The sequence below is a fragment of the Moschus berezovskii genome, chromosome 4 (assembly GCF_049115385.1).
Source record: "Moschus berezovskii isolate FMDL1 chromosome 4, NW_MosBer_1.0, whole genome shotgun sequence".
In the NCBI taxonomy this organism is placed as follows: domain Eukaryota; kingdom Metazoa; phylum Chordata; class Mammalia; order Artiodactyla; family Moschidae; genus Moschus; species Moschus berezovskii.
This window is the reverse complement of record NC_142463.1, coordinates 104,715,119-104,732,777: the sequence shown is the minus strand read 5'-3', so window position 1 is coordinate 104,732,777 and position 17,659 is coordinate 104,715,119. Positions and strand designations below refer to the sequence as shown.

Genomic DNA, 17,659 nt, shown 5'->3' with positions numbered 1-17,659 from the left:
GTCTGTTGTTTGCCTTACCCTGCAGCTGTGCCGTTCAGTATTTGACCCAATTGAGGAATGCAAAGCGTGGTGGGGGTGGGGAGAGGGAGGGGTGGTTAAGAGGCTAGAGGGGGTGGCCTGTCATTTCTAATAGAACCAGCAGGGGGAGCCAAAACTCTGCTTTTTCCTTTCTTGTTTGTTTTTTTTTTTTTTTTTCATGTGGTCATTGCTGTTTACCCACTCCAGTATTCTTGCCTGGAGAATTCCTTGGACAGAGAGCCTGGCGGGCTATAGTCCATAGGGTCGGAAAGAGTCAGACACAACTGAAGCGACTTAGCATGCACACATGTTGCTTAGTTGCTAAATCATGTTCACCTCTTGCCACACTATGGACTGTAGTGCACCAGGCTCCTCTGTCCGTGGGGATTCTCCAGGCAAGAATACTGGAATGAGCTGCCATTCCCTTCTCTGGGGGACCTTCCTGACCAAGGGTCAAACCCATGTCGCCTGCATTAGCAGGTGGGTTCTTTACCCACCGAGTCACCGGGGAAGCCCCTTCTTTTGGAGGTAGTACTCTAATTTGGGAGGTGGGTTTCTAAGTCCCAGCTTTGAGCAGATGAATTTGAGGATTGTATGCCCCGCTAACCCACCCAATGTTCCCATTCAGGGGAAGGGTAGCTTGATCCTCTGCTTGCTTCTCAGGTCATACAGACAGTCCTTTGCTACTTCTAGCCATTTCTGGCCTCATGGTTCCTGGTTCTCACCTATTTTGCCTGAAATTTCCTGGGGAAGAGAGAATAATGGGGGTGAGGGGGGATGCACGGAGGAGGCAGGTTGTTGACAACCGCAGTTTAGAGCCTCAAACAGGACTCCTGTTAAATATTCAAGTGCACATCAAAGGCACCTCCAACTTCAAGGCCTCCTCCCCGCCAGTGTCCTGCTCCACCCAAACTTCAATCAGGGAACACAAATGACAGCGAAGTTTGCCAAAAGAAATCAAGCAGCAGCGAGATGTTCTGGCCAGAATTCAGGAAGAATGAACAGGATAGAAACTATCCAAGCGATCTCGTTTTGCACACCCAGGACAGAGCTAGGGGACCCAGGTGCAGACATCACTTTGAGATGAGAGAAGTGAAGGAATTTAAAAGAAACTTTGAGTTCTGGCCTCAACAAGAAGCTGGAACATGTGGTACTCAGTGAGGGGTTATCTTATTTGGAGGCCCAGCTGGTCTCCTGCAGGCTCAGCCAAACAAGAGAATCTCAGATCCTTGAACGTCATGCGGGGATGAGGTCTCAAAGGTCTTCCGCCCTGCACAGGGCTAGTAGGGCTGACCGGCAGTCCCCTTTCACTGCATCCTGCAGACAGGAAAGTCAGATGTCAGAAAGACCTGCCACCATCATGGCTCAGGCACTCTGTTCTCTCCCTCGTGCTGGTCCAGAGCTTGTTTGGTTTCTAGAGTTCTGCACAAAATTAACCAGAGACCAGGAGTTCTCTGGGCCATGAATATGCTCCGCTGTGTGCAGGGTGGAGGTGATGAAGCTCTGGGGCTCCAGGTTAAGAACCAGCCAAGCCTCACCTGGAGGGAAGAGTAGAGGGACTTCCCAAATTTCTTTCTGAATTCGGCTCGGATACTTAGAAGATCAGTCTCACTTCGAGAAATAAGGATGCGCATCAGTGCTTGGTAATTGGGTTCAGTCTCCTGGTAGAGGAAGAAACAGAATGGGGATCTGGTGGTAGGGAAATTCTCACAGGGCAGGGATTGGGCCACACGGTGAATTATTCCAGGGAGTGCTGGTGAGGAGAGAGTCAAGGAAAAGAGAAAAATATACATTATCTAGAGGCAAACATTATCTGTGTCCATCCTCAAGGGAGATGATGTGGCAGGAAAAATCAGTTGCTGTGGGGAATATTTACAGCAATAACACGCATTCCTTTCACATCTTTCCTAGCCTTGCATTAGCTTAGAGTCTCACTCCAAGAGCAGGGACTCAAGAAAGGATTGAGATGCTACCTGTGAAAACTTACAGCATGATGGTCAAGAGACTGTTAGCAGGGAATGTCTAAGGAGGACACTCACCCAATCCCTAAACTGTCAGCGGTTTCTCCTGGTTAGACCCCTGAGGTTCAGGATCATTCTCTCTCTCTTGTATCTGCAACAGGCCTCTTGCCTTTTGGTTAGACAGTAACAGAGGGTTCCGTTTAGAAAATAATAGAGGTGTATGTGTGCGTGTGTGCTAAGTTGCTTCAGTAGTGTCCGACTCTGTGCAACCCTATAGACTGTAGCCTGCCAGGCTCTTCTGTCCATGGTATTCTCCAGGCAAGAATACTGGAGTGGGGTACCATTTCTTTCTCCAGGGCAGGAGTCAAACCCACTGTCCCTTATGTCTCCTGCATTGGCAGGTGGGTTCTTTACCACTAGCTCCACCTGTGAAGTAAAAGTCGCTCAGTTGTGTCTGACTTTGCTAACCTATGGACTACACAGTCCATGGAATTCTCCAGGCCTGAATACTGGATTGGGTAGCCTTTCCCTTCTCCAGGGATCTTCCCAACCCAGGGATCGAACCCAGGTCTCCCACATTGCAGGCAAATTCTTTACCAGCTAAGCCACAAGGGAAGCCCAAGAATACTGGAGTTGGTAGCCTATCCCTTCTGCAGGACATCTTCCCAACCCAGGAATCGAACTGGGGGCTCCTGCATTGCAGGTGGATTCTCTACCAACTGAGCTATCAGGGAAGCCCTAATAGAGGTATCAAATCAGGAGCTACAACTGATTATAATAATGTTATCATGAGAGATTTCTAAATAAAGTATTTTGGTTGCGAAATTCCTGTTTGTGTCATGAGCTGGGTAATGCTGCTGTCACCATTTTCTAATATCCTCTTTTTCAGAGCTTCCTCAGGCACCTGACTTCTGAGACCCTTCCCAGAAGTGCCTGAAACCCACACTTATAGCAACCCTACAGATCATGAACTCCTAGAAGAAACAAATAAAAAATGATGAAGGAAATATAGGATGCTATATTTTATTTGGACTTATTACCTAATTGTCAGTGGGCCTGATGGCTACTTTTTTTTTTCACTTTTAATTTAATCTGATTAATTTTTTGGCTGCACAGCTTGTGGGATCTTAGTTTCCCGACTAGGGACCAGCAGTCAGAGCACAGAATCCTAACCACTGGGCTGCTAGGGAATTCCCTGATGGCTACTCTTTTGGTTTTGTATTGTGATAAAGATTGCTGAATGCTTCCCAGTATTCATTCTTCCCTTCTTGCAACTCTTGTACTCCACAGCTGTAGAACTGGGGTAAGAGTTGCTCATTAAGTGAATATTCCCAGTGTGTAAAGTGGCTCTCTACACTATATATATATATATATATATATATATATATCAAACATCATTCTTCTCTTATTACCTGAGAGTATGTTTGGCATCTCATACTGCCCTAGGATCTTTATAAAGAATATTCATTGTGTGGTTCAGATTGGTCTGAATCTGGACTGCAAGGAGATCCAACCAGTCCATCCTAAAGGAAATCAGTCCTGAATATTCATTGGAAGTACTGATGCTGAAGCTGAAACTCCAATACTTTGGCCACCTGATTCGAAGAGCTGACTCATTTGAAAAGACCCTGATTGAGGGCAGGAGAGAAGGGGACGACGGAGGATGAGATGGTTGGATGGCGTCACCGACTCAACGGACATGAGTTTGGGTAAACTCCGGGGAGTTGGTGATGAACAGGGAGGCCTGGCGTGCTGCAGTCCATGGGGTCGCAAAGAGTTGGACATGACTGAGTGAAGTGAACTGAACTGTCCTGAATCAGCCATCACTTAAAGGTCATTTTTCTGAATAAATATTTATCACAATTATGTTTTTACATATCTCCTATAAAAGAATAGTATGGAAGTGTCTTGACTGAGTTTTTCTTTAAAAAAAAATATTTTTTTTCCCAGAAAAATAAGCCTGCATCACCTCTTGACTCCTTCTTCTAAGATTAAACCCACAATTTATATCCAGGAGTCTAAAGTCCTGTAATCCAAATACATTATAATCACTGCTGGAGTACAGGTTTGTTTTTATGACAGGAATTTAGATAACCACAACTTTTCAAGTGAATCCTAGTGTTCACTCATTATAATAGTACAGGATTTATTGGATAAGTATAATAATCCACTGTCAAATTGGAAATCTCTGGATGATAAAATAAATGCTTCTAGATGCCTCCCTGATGGCTCAGCGGTAAAGAATCTGCCTGCCAATGCAGGAGACACGGGTTCAATCCCTGGTCCAGGAAGACCCCACATGCCATGAGCAACTAAAGCTCGTGTACCACAACTACTGGCCTGAGCTGGAAAGCCCGAGAACTGCAGCTACTGAAGCCGAGAGCCCTGGAGCCTATGCTCTGCAGCAGAAGAAGCCACCGCAGAGAGAAGGCCGTGTACCACAGTGAAGGGGAGACCCCACTCACAGCGACGGAAACCCAGCGGAGCCATAAATAAATAAATAAAAATAAAATGTTTTAAGAAAGTTTCCACGTAACATTTTGAATAGTTGTCAACAGGCATCATGGTTTCTCAACCAGTGTACCAACAACTATTCCATCGTCAAAGTTTGGGTGGGATTTTTACTTACAGGTCTTGGGGGACAGTTGTACTAGGGCACCTAGTTGAATGAGCAGAATGACTGGATTCTGTTTATGAAATTACTCAAATCAAGATTGCCAATTTAAGTTTGCATTATATAGAGCAAAGTCTGCCCGGTATGGAGAAAGGTGATCTTGGGTACCAAGAGTAGGCTATAGCTTATAGTATAGACCAATACCTGTGGAATAGACTAGGAGTTGACATGTGGCAGTTAAATGTCCTATAGGATCATTGTGTGTATTGTAGGGAGACTGCTGTGTGACCTTGGGCAAGGTACTTAACCTCTCTGTGCTTCAGTTTTTTCGTCTATAAACAAGGATGGAGTGTTAATGTGAGGACTTACTGAAATCTGCCCAGCAGAGGCCCTGGCATACAAGGAGCCCCTCAGAAATGGGCGGCTCTTTCATTCTTCTTTCTAGTGTTACCGCCACCCTCATTCTGGCAACAACTGAAACTGGACAGGCAGTGTCTTTACAGAGCAAATTCATATCTGTATCTGGCCACCTAGACATTCACTGGGCCAAAAATTTTAGCTTTAGGGCCCTGATGGTCAATGGACTTATCTCTAACCACAGCTCCCTCCTCTACTCTTGACAAGACAATTTGTAAACTTAGGGAAAGAGAGCTACTCCATGGTTACAAAGTAATATGAGATGGTTACATTAGCAACAGCGTGAAACTTCCTCACTCTTGCCTAGGAGGTGTCTCCTGCCCATTTTTGTTCCAAAGCAAGGGGAAAGGAGCCTCAGTCTTACCTGGAGGGCTTGATGAAGTTTATCAGCAAAGTACAGGGGTGTGTTCCGAATCACCGAGGCTGGAAGCAAAGAGGCAAAGATGGAGAGAGACCACCGCCATTCCACAGGAGACCTCTGCCCCGCGGGTTCCAAGCGGACCCCTTACCCAGGTTGAGCAGAGCCACGCGGGCGGCGCCGTGGAAACGGGCCCGGACAGTCTTCTCCAACTCGTGCCCTGTGTGCCACTGGTACTGGTTCAGCACTGTGGTGTACACAGGAGGGAGTTAGAGAAATACGTGGGGAGGGGGTGGTTATCCCAGAGAAGGATGAGCCCTCCCCGCCTTCCTCCTCATTAGAGCAAGCTGGGGAGATCAGAAGGCTCGTGTGTACCTCGGACGAGGTGCTCGGGATTGCGCTGGGTGAAGACAAGGACCCACGTCCTCTCCGTGCTGGGTCCTTCAGCCTGCCTTAATGCCTGGGAGCAGGGAGTAAATCAGGATCACTGGTTGGGGGGTTGGGGAGCCACAGTTATGGTGTTCCCAGCATCCATAAACATGGAAAAGCTTATTTTAACCTATAAACTAGTTGTATTTATTTATATGTGTAGCACAGCATGAGGGACCTTAGTTCCGCACCCAGGGATCGAACCTATGTCCCCTGCCGTGGAAGGAATTAAATAATCCCCAAATGCCCATGAGAGGAGAATGTGTGAGTTCAGGAGTCAGAGGCCGGATGAGTGGGAAAAACTTCATGTGTGACACTGCCTGATACCATGTCCCCCTTACGTCACTGAGGATTCCTTCCCAAGGCAAGGACAGTTTTGCAGGACAAGTGGGCACACAGGTCACCGGCTCTTACGTGCAGGACGGTGCAAACTCTCCCGCCCCTTGCTCACCTGGACATCCTGTGTAGCCAGGTTGTAGTCAATGATTCCAGTGTAGGCCTCACGGCCCCCCTAGGAGGAGAAACTCTCAGGAGGACACTTTGGAGGGCAGTTTTTTATCACCAGACCAACAAACCAAACCCTGGTCTCCCCCCAAAGCCCCCTCCTGTTCATTGCACCACAGCTGGGTGCTTCCCAGTGGGGTAACTCCCTTCCGCCCAGACCAGTCCCCCTTACCTTGGCCAGGGCCAGGAGCAAGTCCCGCAAGATGCCCCTGGTCTCAGACTTGATGTCCTCCACAGCGTCCACTTGGAAACCTGGGATGGGAGCAGGAGCTTTCTGAATCCCCCTGATTTTTCCCAATGAGGATAACTCCAGGACCTGTCAGATGCCTGTGCCCTGTCAATCCCACCATCCCCTGCTTGATGGCCGCTAGTTCCCAGGATGTAAAGCAGAAGCACCACCGTGGCCACCCTGAAAGCATCTCTAAGCTGCGAGTAATCTGTGAGCTGTGGGGTCGTGCACTGTGGGGCGGCCTCATCTCCGGTTGCCAGACTGCTGGGGGTGGGAGGCAACCAGTTACTCGAGGGGTGGCCAGGCAGTGAAAAGAGGATGGGGCTGGGGCCGGGCCCCCTCCTTGGAGGTGAGGCGAGGTGATAAGGGAGGTAGAATGTGAAGAAAGGAAAGAGCAGGAAAGGGAGAAAAGGAAGGGGAAAAGAGAAGAAGCAGGAAGGAAAAGGGGCAGGAGAAGGGTTAAGAAAATCGACTTCCTGGACGTCAGGCAGTTAAGACTCCACACTTTTCTTGCAGCGCACGCTGGTTCCATCCATGGGTGAGGAACGAAGATCCCACATGCCGGGGATCTTTTGACATGGCCAAAAAGTTTAAAAAAAAAAGGCCAAGGTGGGACATCAAAGGAAAATTGGGGAAAGCAAGAAAAAGAGGGGGTGTGTTAAGATGAGGGTGAGAAAAAACTAGTTACCAATTAGTGGGTGAGGCAGGGCAGTCACTGCAGGGACAGTGGCCAGGGGCCGAGAATTGACACCCACGAGAGCGTGTCCCCACCTTTCCCCCTGGCTACATCGAGCTTCCATCCAGCCTGGGATGTGGTGTGATGGCAGAGTCAGCAAGGGGCTGGGAAGGTGACTTGGGTGCCCTTGGGACTGTCACAGGGCTCAACCTTGTCATTACCTCAGGATCCACCCTGGAGCCCCAGACTACGACAGTTAATGACTGCTTCTCTCTCTTTAATGATGACAACTGGCTGTCTCCCTGGGGAGACCGAGCCCAGCAGGGGGGGTGGGGGAGGAGGAGAGACCCCAAGGGAACAACAGAAGAAGACAGGCTCCCAGAGGGCTCCCTGCAGGGAGGGCAGGGGAGGCGAGGACTGTCCTGTCTGGCTCTTAGGGCCCATCCTCCACACTCTCACTGTGTTTGTAGACTGCCAGGCACTCCTGCAGCTGGGATGGGGTTCGGGTGGCAAGAATTTCCAAGGCCACATCTTCAGCAGAACCTGAGCCCTACAAGAAATTGGGAAGCCACACTGTTAGAATGGTGGGGAGCAGACGCTGACCACTTGTCCTTCTGAGGGTCAACAGGGACTACTTTTCCAGGGGGCTTCTGCCAAGTCCACTCCTCTGGAGTGGGCAAAGGCAAGGCAGTCAACGTATTCTTTCCCTCAATAGGGTCATCACTCCTGGCAAAGCTCCTCTCCTGGTACCTTCAATGTGCTTAGTTGCTTAGTCCTGTCCGACTCTTTGTGACCCCATGGACTGCAGCCCACCAGGCTCCTCTGTCCATGGGGATTCTCCAGGCATGAATACTAGAGTGGGTTGTCATGCCCTCCTCCAGGGGATCTGCCCAACCCAGGGATTGAACCAGGTCTCCTGCATTGCAGGCAGTTTTTACTGTCTGAACCACAGGGGAAGCCCAAGAATACTGGAGTGGGTAACCTATCCCTCCTCCAGGGATCTTCCTGACCCAGGAATTGAACTGGAGTCTCCTGCACTGCAGGTAGATTCTTTACCAGCTGAGCTACCAGGGTACCTTCAAGGCTGTCCTCAATTCCCAGGCATCGAGATGGGCTGCAGGCTGCAGCAGAGCAACCACGATCCTCTCCAGGTTGCCAGACAGTGCTGCCTGCAAGGACTTCAGCAGGTCCTACAAGAAACAGTCCCCATGGCAGAGGAACGACATGAGGGGGAGAGTCCCAGGTGTGTGAGGAGGTTTGGGAATATTTGGCTGGCTCTCATCTCAGGCCTAACCACCAGGCTTCCCTTCCCCCCCACAGACTGGGTTTAGCAGGGGGCTTGGACTGCAAGGAGATCCAACCAGTCCATTCTAAAGGAGATCAGTCCTGGGTGTTCATTGGAAGGACTGATGCTAAAGCTGAAACTCCAATACTTTGGCCACCTCATGCGACGAGTTGACTCACTGGAAAAGACTCTGATGCTGGGGGGGATTGGGGGCGGGAGGAGAAGGGGACGACAGAGAATGAGATGGCTGGATGGCATCACCAACTTGATGGACATGAGTTTGAGTGAACTCCGGGAGTTGGTGATGTTCAGGGAGGCCTGGCGTGCTGCGATTCATGGGGTCGCAAGGAGTTGGACACGACTGAGTGACTGAACTGAACTGAACTGAAGGGCTGGTCTCAGCTGGCCTCAACTGCTTTTGTGCCCAAGTTTCCTGGGGGCTTCTCACCCCAGCCCACTGCTCCTGGGATTCAGTGTGGTCTCACCTGCTGGGTGCGTTCGTGGAAGGCTCGAGAGATGAGCTGCCTTTGCTCTCGGCTCCGGTTGGTCAGCACATCCAGAATGGCAATACGGTCCACACCTGAACCAAGGTGAGGGCTGGCCTGTGAGCCTGGCAGAGCCCTTCAGGGTCTTTACAGAGTTGAAATCCCCTTATTCCTTGACTTGAAGCCTCCAGAGGAGGAGATGACAGGGTCTAGGAAAAGCTACATCATCCCTACTACCATTTGATCCCGAAGAAGTTGCCAATGGCATGTAAATCTGACCCAAAGTTAAGCAAAGGTGGCCTGGTACAGTGCAGACAATGGCCTTTTGGGATCACAGGCTTTCTTTAGAATACCAGCTCTGCGATATTTTGAGCTATGTGATCTTGGGCAAGGCTTTTGACCTCCCTGAGCCCCAGTTTCCTCATCCGTGAAACGGAAATAGTATGATTTGCCTCACAGGGGTGTTGTGAAAATGGAGATGATACCTACTGGGTACCGGACACACAGGAATGAAGGCATTCCACAAACATCTGTTGAGTATTGTCAGTTCCTCCTTCTAGCTCCTTAGTCTACAGACTGGTTTCTAAAAGATAGATGCCCCAGCACAGAGGGAAAGGGCTCACCTTGGCCTGCTATGGCCTTCAGCAGCCTCTGTACATCCTTGTCCACGTTGAAGCTCAAGAAGGTTCTGAGGGTGCCCAGGGTACCCCAAGCTGCAGTCTGTAAGGTATGGGGATACCAGAGTCTGCCCATGCTCCTCCCCAGTGACCCAGCCGGGCCCTTGGCATAGCCTCAGGCTAGATCTTCCTTTCCTACTCCTCACCCCACCCCACAGCCTCTGCATTGATATCAAAATAATTTTTTAAAAATAATTCCTACAATTTTAGCAGCCCTTACCTTATTGGCAAGGCCCAGGTGACTGAGGATCTCCTGAGTCAGGGAGAGTCCCATCTTCCCGTGGGTCACAGACATAGTTCTGGCTGCCCTAGGGGGAGGGACATAGGAGCCAATTGAGGGGAACGTCCCCCTAGCCCTTCAAGGCCTCTTTATGACCCCCAGGCCTGGGAGCCCGGGAGCCCTTTGCCCACTCCTTTCCCTTGTTGCAGAAAAAAAGAACAACCTGCTTGGCAGGTTGGGGAGCCCAGCTGGAAGGTAAGAAGGGTGCCCCCACCTTCCCCACCACTCACCGTCATTCAGGAAGCAAGGTTTGATCAGGGATGCTGCTAGAACTAGCACCAAAACAGACCCTCCCAGACTCCAGGGCTGGTCCCTGGGCTCCCCAGCCCTGTGGCCTGAGATGGATGATCCGCTACTGAGGTCCACCTCCCCCTCCCTTCCACGGCCTGGCTGGCTGTTCCTGGGGCAGTGTGGGGGAGGTGAGGATTAAGTATGCAGGGTGGGAAATAACAGCACCTCCCCTCACCGTCAGTCAGCCCCAGACTACAAGTGAGACTGTCACTTGTCCGTCAGCTTCCACTGCTGTGCTGTGTGTCTTTCACCCTCTGAGTTTCCGGCTGGAATCTTTAGGTCAGCAGCCGCAGTCTCTGAGCTGAGGTGAGTGTGTGTTCTTGTGGGTACATGGGTACCTGGAGAAGGAAGCAGGCACTCATGTTAGAAAAGTCCTTCTCCCTCCCCCAAGTGATCAACGAGTTCCTACCAATCTCCCCCCTCCCCCAGCATGAGAGCCCAGGTCCGGTGCTTACCCAGAGGTGCTGGGGGCGAAGTGGGTGTCGTCAGAGCCTGGCGTGGTGTCTTGTGTGGGCACCAGCTCCGGTGTGGCCTGGTACAGGACAGCGGTGTGTGCCGCCCAAGCCAAACAGCCAGTCAGATGACCTCTGCAGCAGACCAGCCCCGCTGTCCTCGGGCTCTGGCCCCTCCCAACTGTGGGAGAGGACCAGGCTGTACCGTGTCCCACATGCAAACACCTCCCTACAGCATCTCTCCTCCCAGGAACTGGCCTCGGCCCAAACAAGAGAACTCCGCTGGCCTCTCAGCAGCCTGGCCCTCACACAGGAGGCTTTGTGCACTGCTTTCTCTGCGGGGCTGGGTTGGGACCACAGAAGCCCAGTCTCTGAGTCCAGTTTCTGACCTGGCTCTGCCTCTGACTCCAGCTCCCTGGGGGGGCAGGTCAGACAGGCTCCAGGCTGATTTGGAGGTTGATAGAGAAAAACCTGTTGGGGCACATACCAGTGGGGCACCCCAGCCTGCACCCCAGAGGGGTCCCAACCCAGAAACTCCCTTGATGGTTGCCTTATTGGAGCAGTAGTGAGTGGGAGTGATGGGAAGAGTAGGGTGGGGAGACTGTGTAAACCTCCGGGGAAGGAAGAGCACAGGTATTTCTGGGTGGGGGATCAGCAGAGTCAAGAGAGAAAAATGCGAAGGGTAATCCCCGTGGACAGAAGCATCGTGCTCCCAAAAGGCAACAACAGGGATATGCAGGAGGCTCCCTGGGTCCCTGCGTCTTAGATTCCTTCTGTTGCCTTTTAGCAGCCAGGACTATTTTAGCGGTAGGTGATGCAACTCCAGCAGCTTTCTTGGAGGCTGTCAGTGCACAGAACAGCAGGTAAACAGTCTTAGGGAGCCAAAGGGGCCCCTGAGCAGGCAATTACTCGAATCTCACAGACAACTCCCTAGGGCCTGGGAGCAGTCTCCTTCCTGCAATGCTAGACAGGTCAGGCAGGGGCTGGGCACAGAAGCTATCTGCAGTCCTCTGCCATGCTCCTGCCCTGGAAGGTCCTCACTGGTTTTCCTACATCCCTGAGGAAGGACCCGCCGCTCATCCTCAGATCAGACCAGGCCTAAGGAGGTGTTCTAAAGGGAGATTGCCATGGTGACAATCACTGCGCCTCACTTTTCTCTCCTGTTAAAGGGAAAGCACTCACCGATTTTTGCTGAAAAACATGGGTTGAGTCCCAGTTCTGCCACTTGTTATGTTCTATAACCTCAGCTAGTCATTCCAGGTCTTCATGTCTCGGTTTCTTTACCTGGGGAAAAGAAAAAAGGGAACAATGGGAGAGGATGAAGTGTTGTGGGTAGGGTTTGGGAGAGGAGGGTTGGGTGATTGGAGGGGGAATTCTGGAGCACCTGGGAATAGGCTTCCTGGGGGGATTAAATGAAGTAATATGTGTGATGGCATTTGAGACAGAAAAATGCCCTGTAGGGCAGTGAGTAGTTAAGAATCCATGCTTCCATTGCAGGGGGCACAGTTCAATCTCTGGTCAGGGAACTAAGATCCAACATGCTGCAGGGTGGCCAAAAAAACTCCCCAGATCCTGATTTATACCAATAGGTCATTCTATGGGATTACATCTAAGATAATAAACAATATTCTAAGACGTGCCTTATAAATTAAGGTTGCCAGATTTAGTAAATATAACAATAATTTGTTAGTACTGAGAATGACCCACGTTTCGTAGGATGTGTGTGTGTGTGTGTGTGTGTGTGCTAAGTTACTTCAGTTGTGTCTGACTCTTTGATACCCTATGGACTGTAGCCCTCCATGGGGATTCTCCCAAGCAAGGATATACAATGCTAATAAGGGCTTCCCAGGTGGTGCTAGTGGTAAAGAACCCACCTGCCAATTCAGGAGACATAAGAGACTGGATTTGATCCCTGGGTTGGGAAGAACTCCGGGAAGAGGGCATGGCAACCCACTCCAGTATTCCTACCTGGAGAATTCCATGGACAGAGGAGCCTGGCGCACGTTCATAGGTTCGAAAAGAGTCGGACATGACTAAAGCAACTTAGCATGCATGCACGATGCTAATAAATTATTTAACTGAGTGTCCTATATTTTATCTGGCAGCCTGAAAAATGGGATGCAGTTTCAGCATGCTGATTAAAAGCAAAGGTTTTGAAGCCAGACTCCTTAGACTTAGAATTCTGGTCTGCTGTGTGACTCTGGCAATCACCTTAACATTTCTGTGCTCTCATTTCTGTTTCAAAACAGAGATTTAAAAAAACTGGTGGTAATAACAGTGTTTATATTATAGGCTATTGTGAGGATTAAATAAATACATGTAAAGCACTTTAGGAGAGTGCTGGGCATTGAATGGCAAATACATGTAAAATATTAACTAATGTGTAATAATACATATGTTATAATGTTATTTTATAGTGGAAACTGTTATTCAGTTCAATTCAGTTCAGTTGCTCAGTCGTGTCTGACTCTTTGCAACCCCATGAATCGCAGCACGCCAGGCCTCCCTGTCCATCACCAACTCCCGGAGTTCACTCAAACTCATGTCCATCGAGTCGGTGATGCCAAGCATCTCCCTAAGAATTCCAACCTTGGCTCTCTTCTGCTGCTTCTTTCTTCCAATCCCCAATCTGGCCACAAGAGGCCATCAAAATCCACTGCAAGAGAGCCTTGAGACCCCCCTGGTGGCCACTCGTGGTCTAGGAGGCTCTGATTCCCCTTGGTATCTGAGGGATACCAAGGGGCTCTCTTGGCCCGAGGGCATGAGGTTCCCCAGAGGACTCCATGGGCAGGCAGGGTCGGGGAAGAGCCTCGGGTAGACATTCACTCCAGGAAGTCCAGGGGCCCCACAGAGACGAATCTCAGCACACACGCAGGAGACTTCTAGGCTGGGTTATAGCAGAGGAGCAGCTCCACAGCCAGCGTCCCTGGTCCTTTGACTTTCTGTACCCTGGAGAGTCTCTTTTAGGCATGTTCCAAGTAGGCTTAGGGGGAAAAGAAGGGCAAAAGAGGGCTCCTGTTTCTCCAGTCTAAACCTCTGCAATGCTGGCTGACCTGCAAGGCTGAATACTGAATTTGGAGGAGGCAGAAGAGTGGCCCTGGTTGCCTAGCATTATGAGGAGGTGTGTGATGCATTTACAGATATCTCTCTGAAACTGGTGGAAGCTTTACTCCTTTTGTCCCTGGGTTTTGTTTTGTTCAACTCCGGAGTCAGACTGAGGCCCTTTTCAGATTTACTAAAACACCCTCCAGGTCATCTCTGGTGGCTCATCAGTAAAGAATGCTCCTACAATGCAGGAGTTGCAGGAGATGCAGGTGATGCAGGTTTGATCCCTGGGTCAGGAAGATCCCCTGGAGAAGGATTTGGCAACCCACTCCAGTATCCTTGCCTGGAGAATTCCATGGACAGAGGAGCCTGGTGGGCTACAGTGCATAGGGTCGCAAATGAGTTGGACAAGACTTAGCAACTTAACAGCAGCAACAAATCAGCCTCCAAACCAATGCTCTAAATCTTAGAATTTCAGAGTTGGAGAAGATCTTAGGGATGACCTGACCTACCACCTTCTTGTTACTGACTCAAGGAGACTGAGTGACTTCCAAGGGCCATGGTGTTGGAACCAGAATCCAGGTCTCCTAACTTCTCAGTGTTTTGCTCATCACTCAGATGAGAAGGTCGACTGATTAAAAAAAAAGCACAAAAAGTAGAGAATTACGTTTTATTTGGTGGACAATACTGGGAACTTAGCCTGGAATGCTGCTGCTGCTGCTGCTGCTGCTGCTAAGTCACTTCAGTCGTGTCCGACTCTGTGTGACCCCATAGACGGAAGCCCACCAGGCTCCCCCGTCCCTGGGATTCTCCAGGCAAGAACACTGGAATGCAGCTTCTCAAATAGCTCTGAGGGACTGCTCTGAAGAAGTAAGGGGGGAGCCAGGATATATAGGAATTTTGTAACAAAAACCAGGTAGTCAGAATATCAAAAGATTACTGTTTATTAAGGAAAACAGGATATGTTAAGTTAATGAATGCAGTGCTTTTTTATGTAAAGAAAGATGCAAAAGTCTGGGCTCTCTGAAATCATTCCTTTGATATGTATCTCAGCTATCTGGGGCCAGTATCCTGTGTTTTCCCATCCTGAGTCTCCCCAGGGTGCACCACTGGGGGAGTGACTGCAATGGCTGATAGCTTAACGGAAGGCATCCTATTTTCCTCAGGACTCATCATCCTGGCAGCTATAATATGATGGCTTGATGGCTGCAGTATCCTTTCTTTACTGATATGGTAGGCAACATTTTTTCATTCAGAAGGGCATGACTGACTTGGGGTCTCCTCTTAGGAGGACAAGCAGCAAGTAACATACAAAGCCACAGCTGATGACTCATGAAAACTTGTTCAGCTCTAGGTCCATATTGCTTTTCTGCACTCTGCATGGGTTTCAGAATACACAGAAATTCCTCCTGGCTATTTCTCCTCTTGTTATAAAACTTTTTCTCCCCAGAATTCCTTGCATCTTAATCCTGCTGCTCATGTTTTGGCCAAGCTCTACTCTTTTTATTCAGAGTCTTGTGTGTTACACAAGCAAGCCTGACCTGGGAAGACCAAGACCCATTTCCACAACTAGAGTCCACATCTTTACCTGTTCTAGACACCTAAATCCCAGACCAAAGGCCTATTTGTGTCCTCTGAATCCGGACACCTCAGCAGCCCATACAGAGGAAGTGAGTCACTGCAGGGCGGGCAGTTCGGGGCACTGTGGGCGGGGCCATGCCAGGCCTGGTTGAGGGGGGGATGGGTCAGAGTGATCAAGATCTCCTGGTCCAAACTAGGCAGAGAGAGAGAGAGAGACAGAGTGAGTTTCTAAACTGGTTGTGCTTAGTTGCTCAGTCATGTCCAAGTCTTTTGGGACCCCATGAACTTTTGGGCCCGCCAGGCTTCTCTTCCATGGAATTTTCCAGGCAAAAATACTAAAGTGAGTTGCCATCTCCTACTCCAGGAGAACTTCCTGACCCAGGGATTGAACCTGCATCTCCTGCATTGGCAGGTGGATTCTTGACCACTGCGCCACCAGGGAAGCCCCTTCTAAACAGGCAGCATCATTCTAACGCTGCCAGAGGCCCAGTTTCTCTTTCTCCATCCATCTTCTTTGTCTCCTGGGGGAGGGGTATACCCTCTTATCTTTACTCTTCAGGCCTGTCTATTCAGCTTCAGCCCCAAACCTCCCCTCCCACTGCTATCTTAAAGTTAACTGGTCTTCAGTGCTCTGAGGAATCATTTATCAAGTCTGGTGAGGACCTTGGGGAAGTCTAGGAAAATTGCCTGAGAAAAGGGTTCAGAAACTAAAGGAGGAGAGCCAAGTAAGACAGATCTGGGGAGCGGGTAGAGAGGTACCCAAAGCTTAGCTGGGGCTCAAAGAGGAGACACTGGAACCCTCCTGGAAAAGGGAATCTGGGGAGGGAACTCAAGAAAGGTGGTGGTAACTTTGGAATTGGAGGGGGTGGTGGTGGGGGTGGGTGGGTTGTAGCAAAGGTGTAGAAAGGATATGACTTGCAAATAAAGGAGTTTACCCTTTGGCAAAGGAATTAAAGGCTGGAGGGATTGCTGGGAACTGGAAAATCAGGCAAATCTGGGGCTGAAAACAGCTAGAGTACCCTGGGTACTGGTTCAGTGGTGAGGAGCCAGGGAGTGGTCCAACAAGTCTCATTTGCCCCTTGTTGGCCTGGGCTGGGGGGCCTACTGCAAAAGCAAAGGAAAAGTCGGAAATCAGACAGCTTCTGCCTCTCTACCTCTCCAGACGGTGTCTCAGTGAGGACCAAGCTCAAACTGGATGAAGTGAGAAATCACATTCTTTCCTAAGAGAATTGTCAAAACACTTGAACTTGACTAGATAAACCCTGAAACAAGCTGCCCTCAGAGGTTCTAACTGTGACGGTATAAAAACACCAACATTTCATTAAGGTAAAAAACGGTTACCTCTGCTAGGCGGGCCGTCTCTAAACAAACCCTCAAACACATCTTAGTCACACCCTGTCCTCCTTAGGAATCAAGGCCAGTTTTCTAGGATAAACGTGTTACATCTTCCTGAAACATCAATTTTACCAGTCTAGGGGAAAAACATTTTAAAATATGAATTTGAACACGGATAAGCAGTGGTCTAGATTGAAAACTCAGATACGTTTTACACAGCAAAAGTTGGGGACTGGCTCCTCCAGAGTCTGCCGGCAGCAGGGTATGTGTGCCACTGGGGGGTAGATTTAAAGCACTGGTGTGGAAACGGTGGGGATTTTAAGGCCGGGCTGGGGTGGGGGACGCCCTAGGGGTCCCAGCCGAACCTCGAGGGCCTGCTGCCCGGGTCGGTCCTGGAGAGGTGCTGGGCCTCGGCGCGCGGCCCTTGGGAAGGACCCGCAGGGGCTGCGCGCGCCGGGAGCCGGGGCGCCCTCCTCCCTCCGCTGCCCGGTGGGGCTGGTGGTGGGAAGTGCGGCCATCGGTCGGGCCGCTGAGAGAACTGGGGGCCGCAGCCGGCCGGAGGGCGAGGGCCGCGGTTGGGGGCTGCCGGGGTCGGGCAGGGGCACGGCCGTTCCGCGCCCCTCGCCCCTCGCGGGTTTGTCCCGGGGTCCTCGGAGCGCGCCCCTAACCGAGAGACCAGAGGCTGGGAGACCCCACAGTCTCCCTCATCGGGGGCTTCTTCCCCCCGGTGCAGCGCCTGCGGTGGGGCTCCGCCGCCCGCCGGGTGCAGCGAGGGCTCGGCTCCCTCGATTCCACCACCCGCCCCCGGCCGGGGAGGGGGCGGCGGCGGGCGGCGGGGGCTGGGCGCGGCTACCCCGCGCGGAGGCCCGGGCCCCGCCGCCGCCCGCCGCCCGCCCTCCTCTCCCCTTCCGCCGCCGGGCCGCAGGCCCACGCCCAGTCTCCCGGCTCCTGTGTTGCTCGCGGCCTTTCTTTCCCGGGCTGGCTGGGCTCGCTCTCGGCTCGGCTGGGCTCGGCGGGCGGCG

The 17,659-nt window shown here is 50.9% G+C and overlaps 1 protein-coding gene across 2 annotated transcripts; it reads right to left on the bottom strand.

Moving 5' to 3' along the window:
- Positions 1-993: 993 nt before the first annotated feature.
- On the bottom strand, positions 994-10,979 carry ANXA9 (annexin A9). Of its 2 annotated transcripts, XM_055402162.2 has the most exons (14): positions 10,680-10,961; positions 10,400-10,562; positions 9,874-9,961; positions 9,600-9,696; positions 8,977-9,071; positions 8,283-8,396; positions 7,666-7,756; positions 6,474-6,553; positions 6,249-6,308; positions 5,744-5,828; positions 5,520-5,615; positions 5,375-5,433; positions 1,557-1,679; positions 994-1,335 (listed from the first exon to the last, which is right to left on the bottom strand). In XM_055402162.2, the coding sequence occupies exons 3-14, from the start codon at positions 9,946-9,948 to the stop codon at positions 1,273-1,275; spliced, it is 1,038 nt and encodes a 345-aa protein (XP_055258137.1). In that variant the 5' UTR covers positions 9,949-9,961; positions 10,400-10,562; positions 10,680-10,961; the 3' UTR covers positions 994-1,272. The 2 variants fall into 2 exon arrangements, with proteins under 2 accessions (XP_055258137.1, XP_088691869.1); XM_088835743.1 differs by lacking the exon at positions 994-1,335 and having other exon boundaries at positions 1,676-1,771; positions 10,680-10,979.
- Between the last annotated feature and the right edge of the window lie 6,680 nt (positions 10,980-17,659).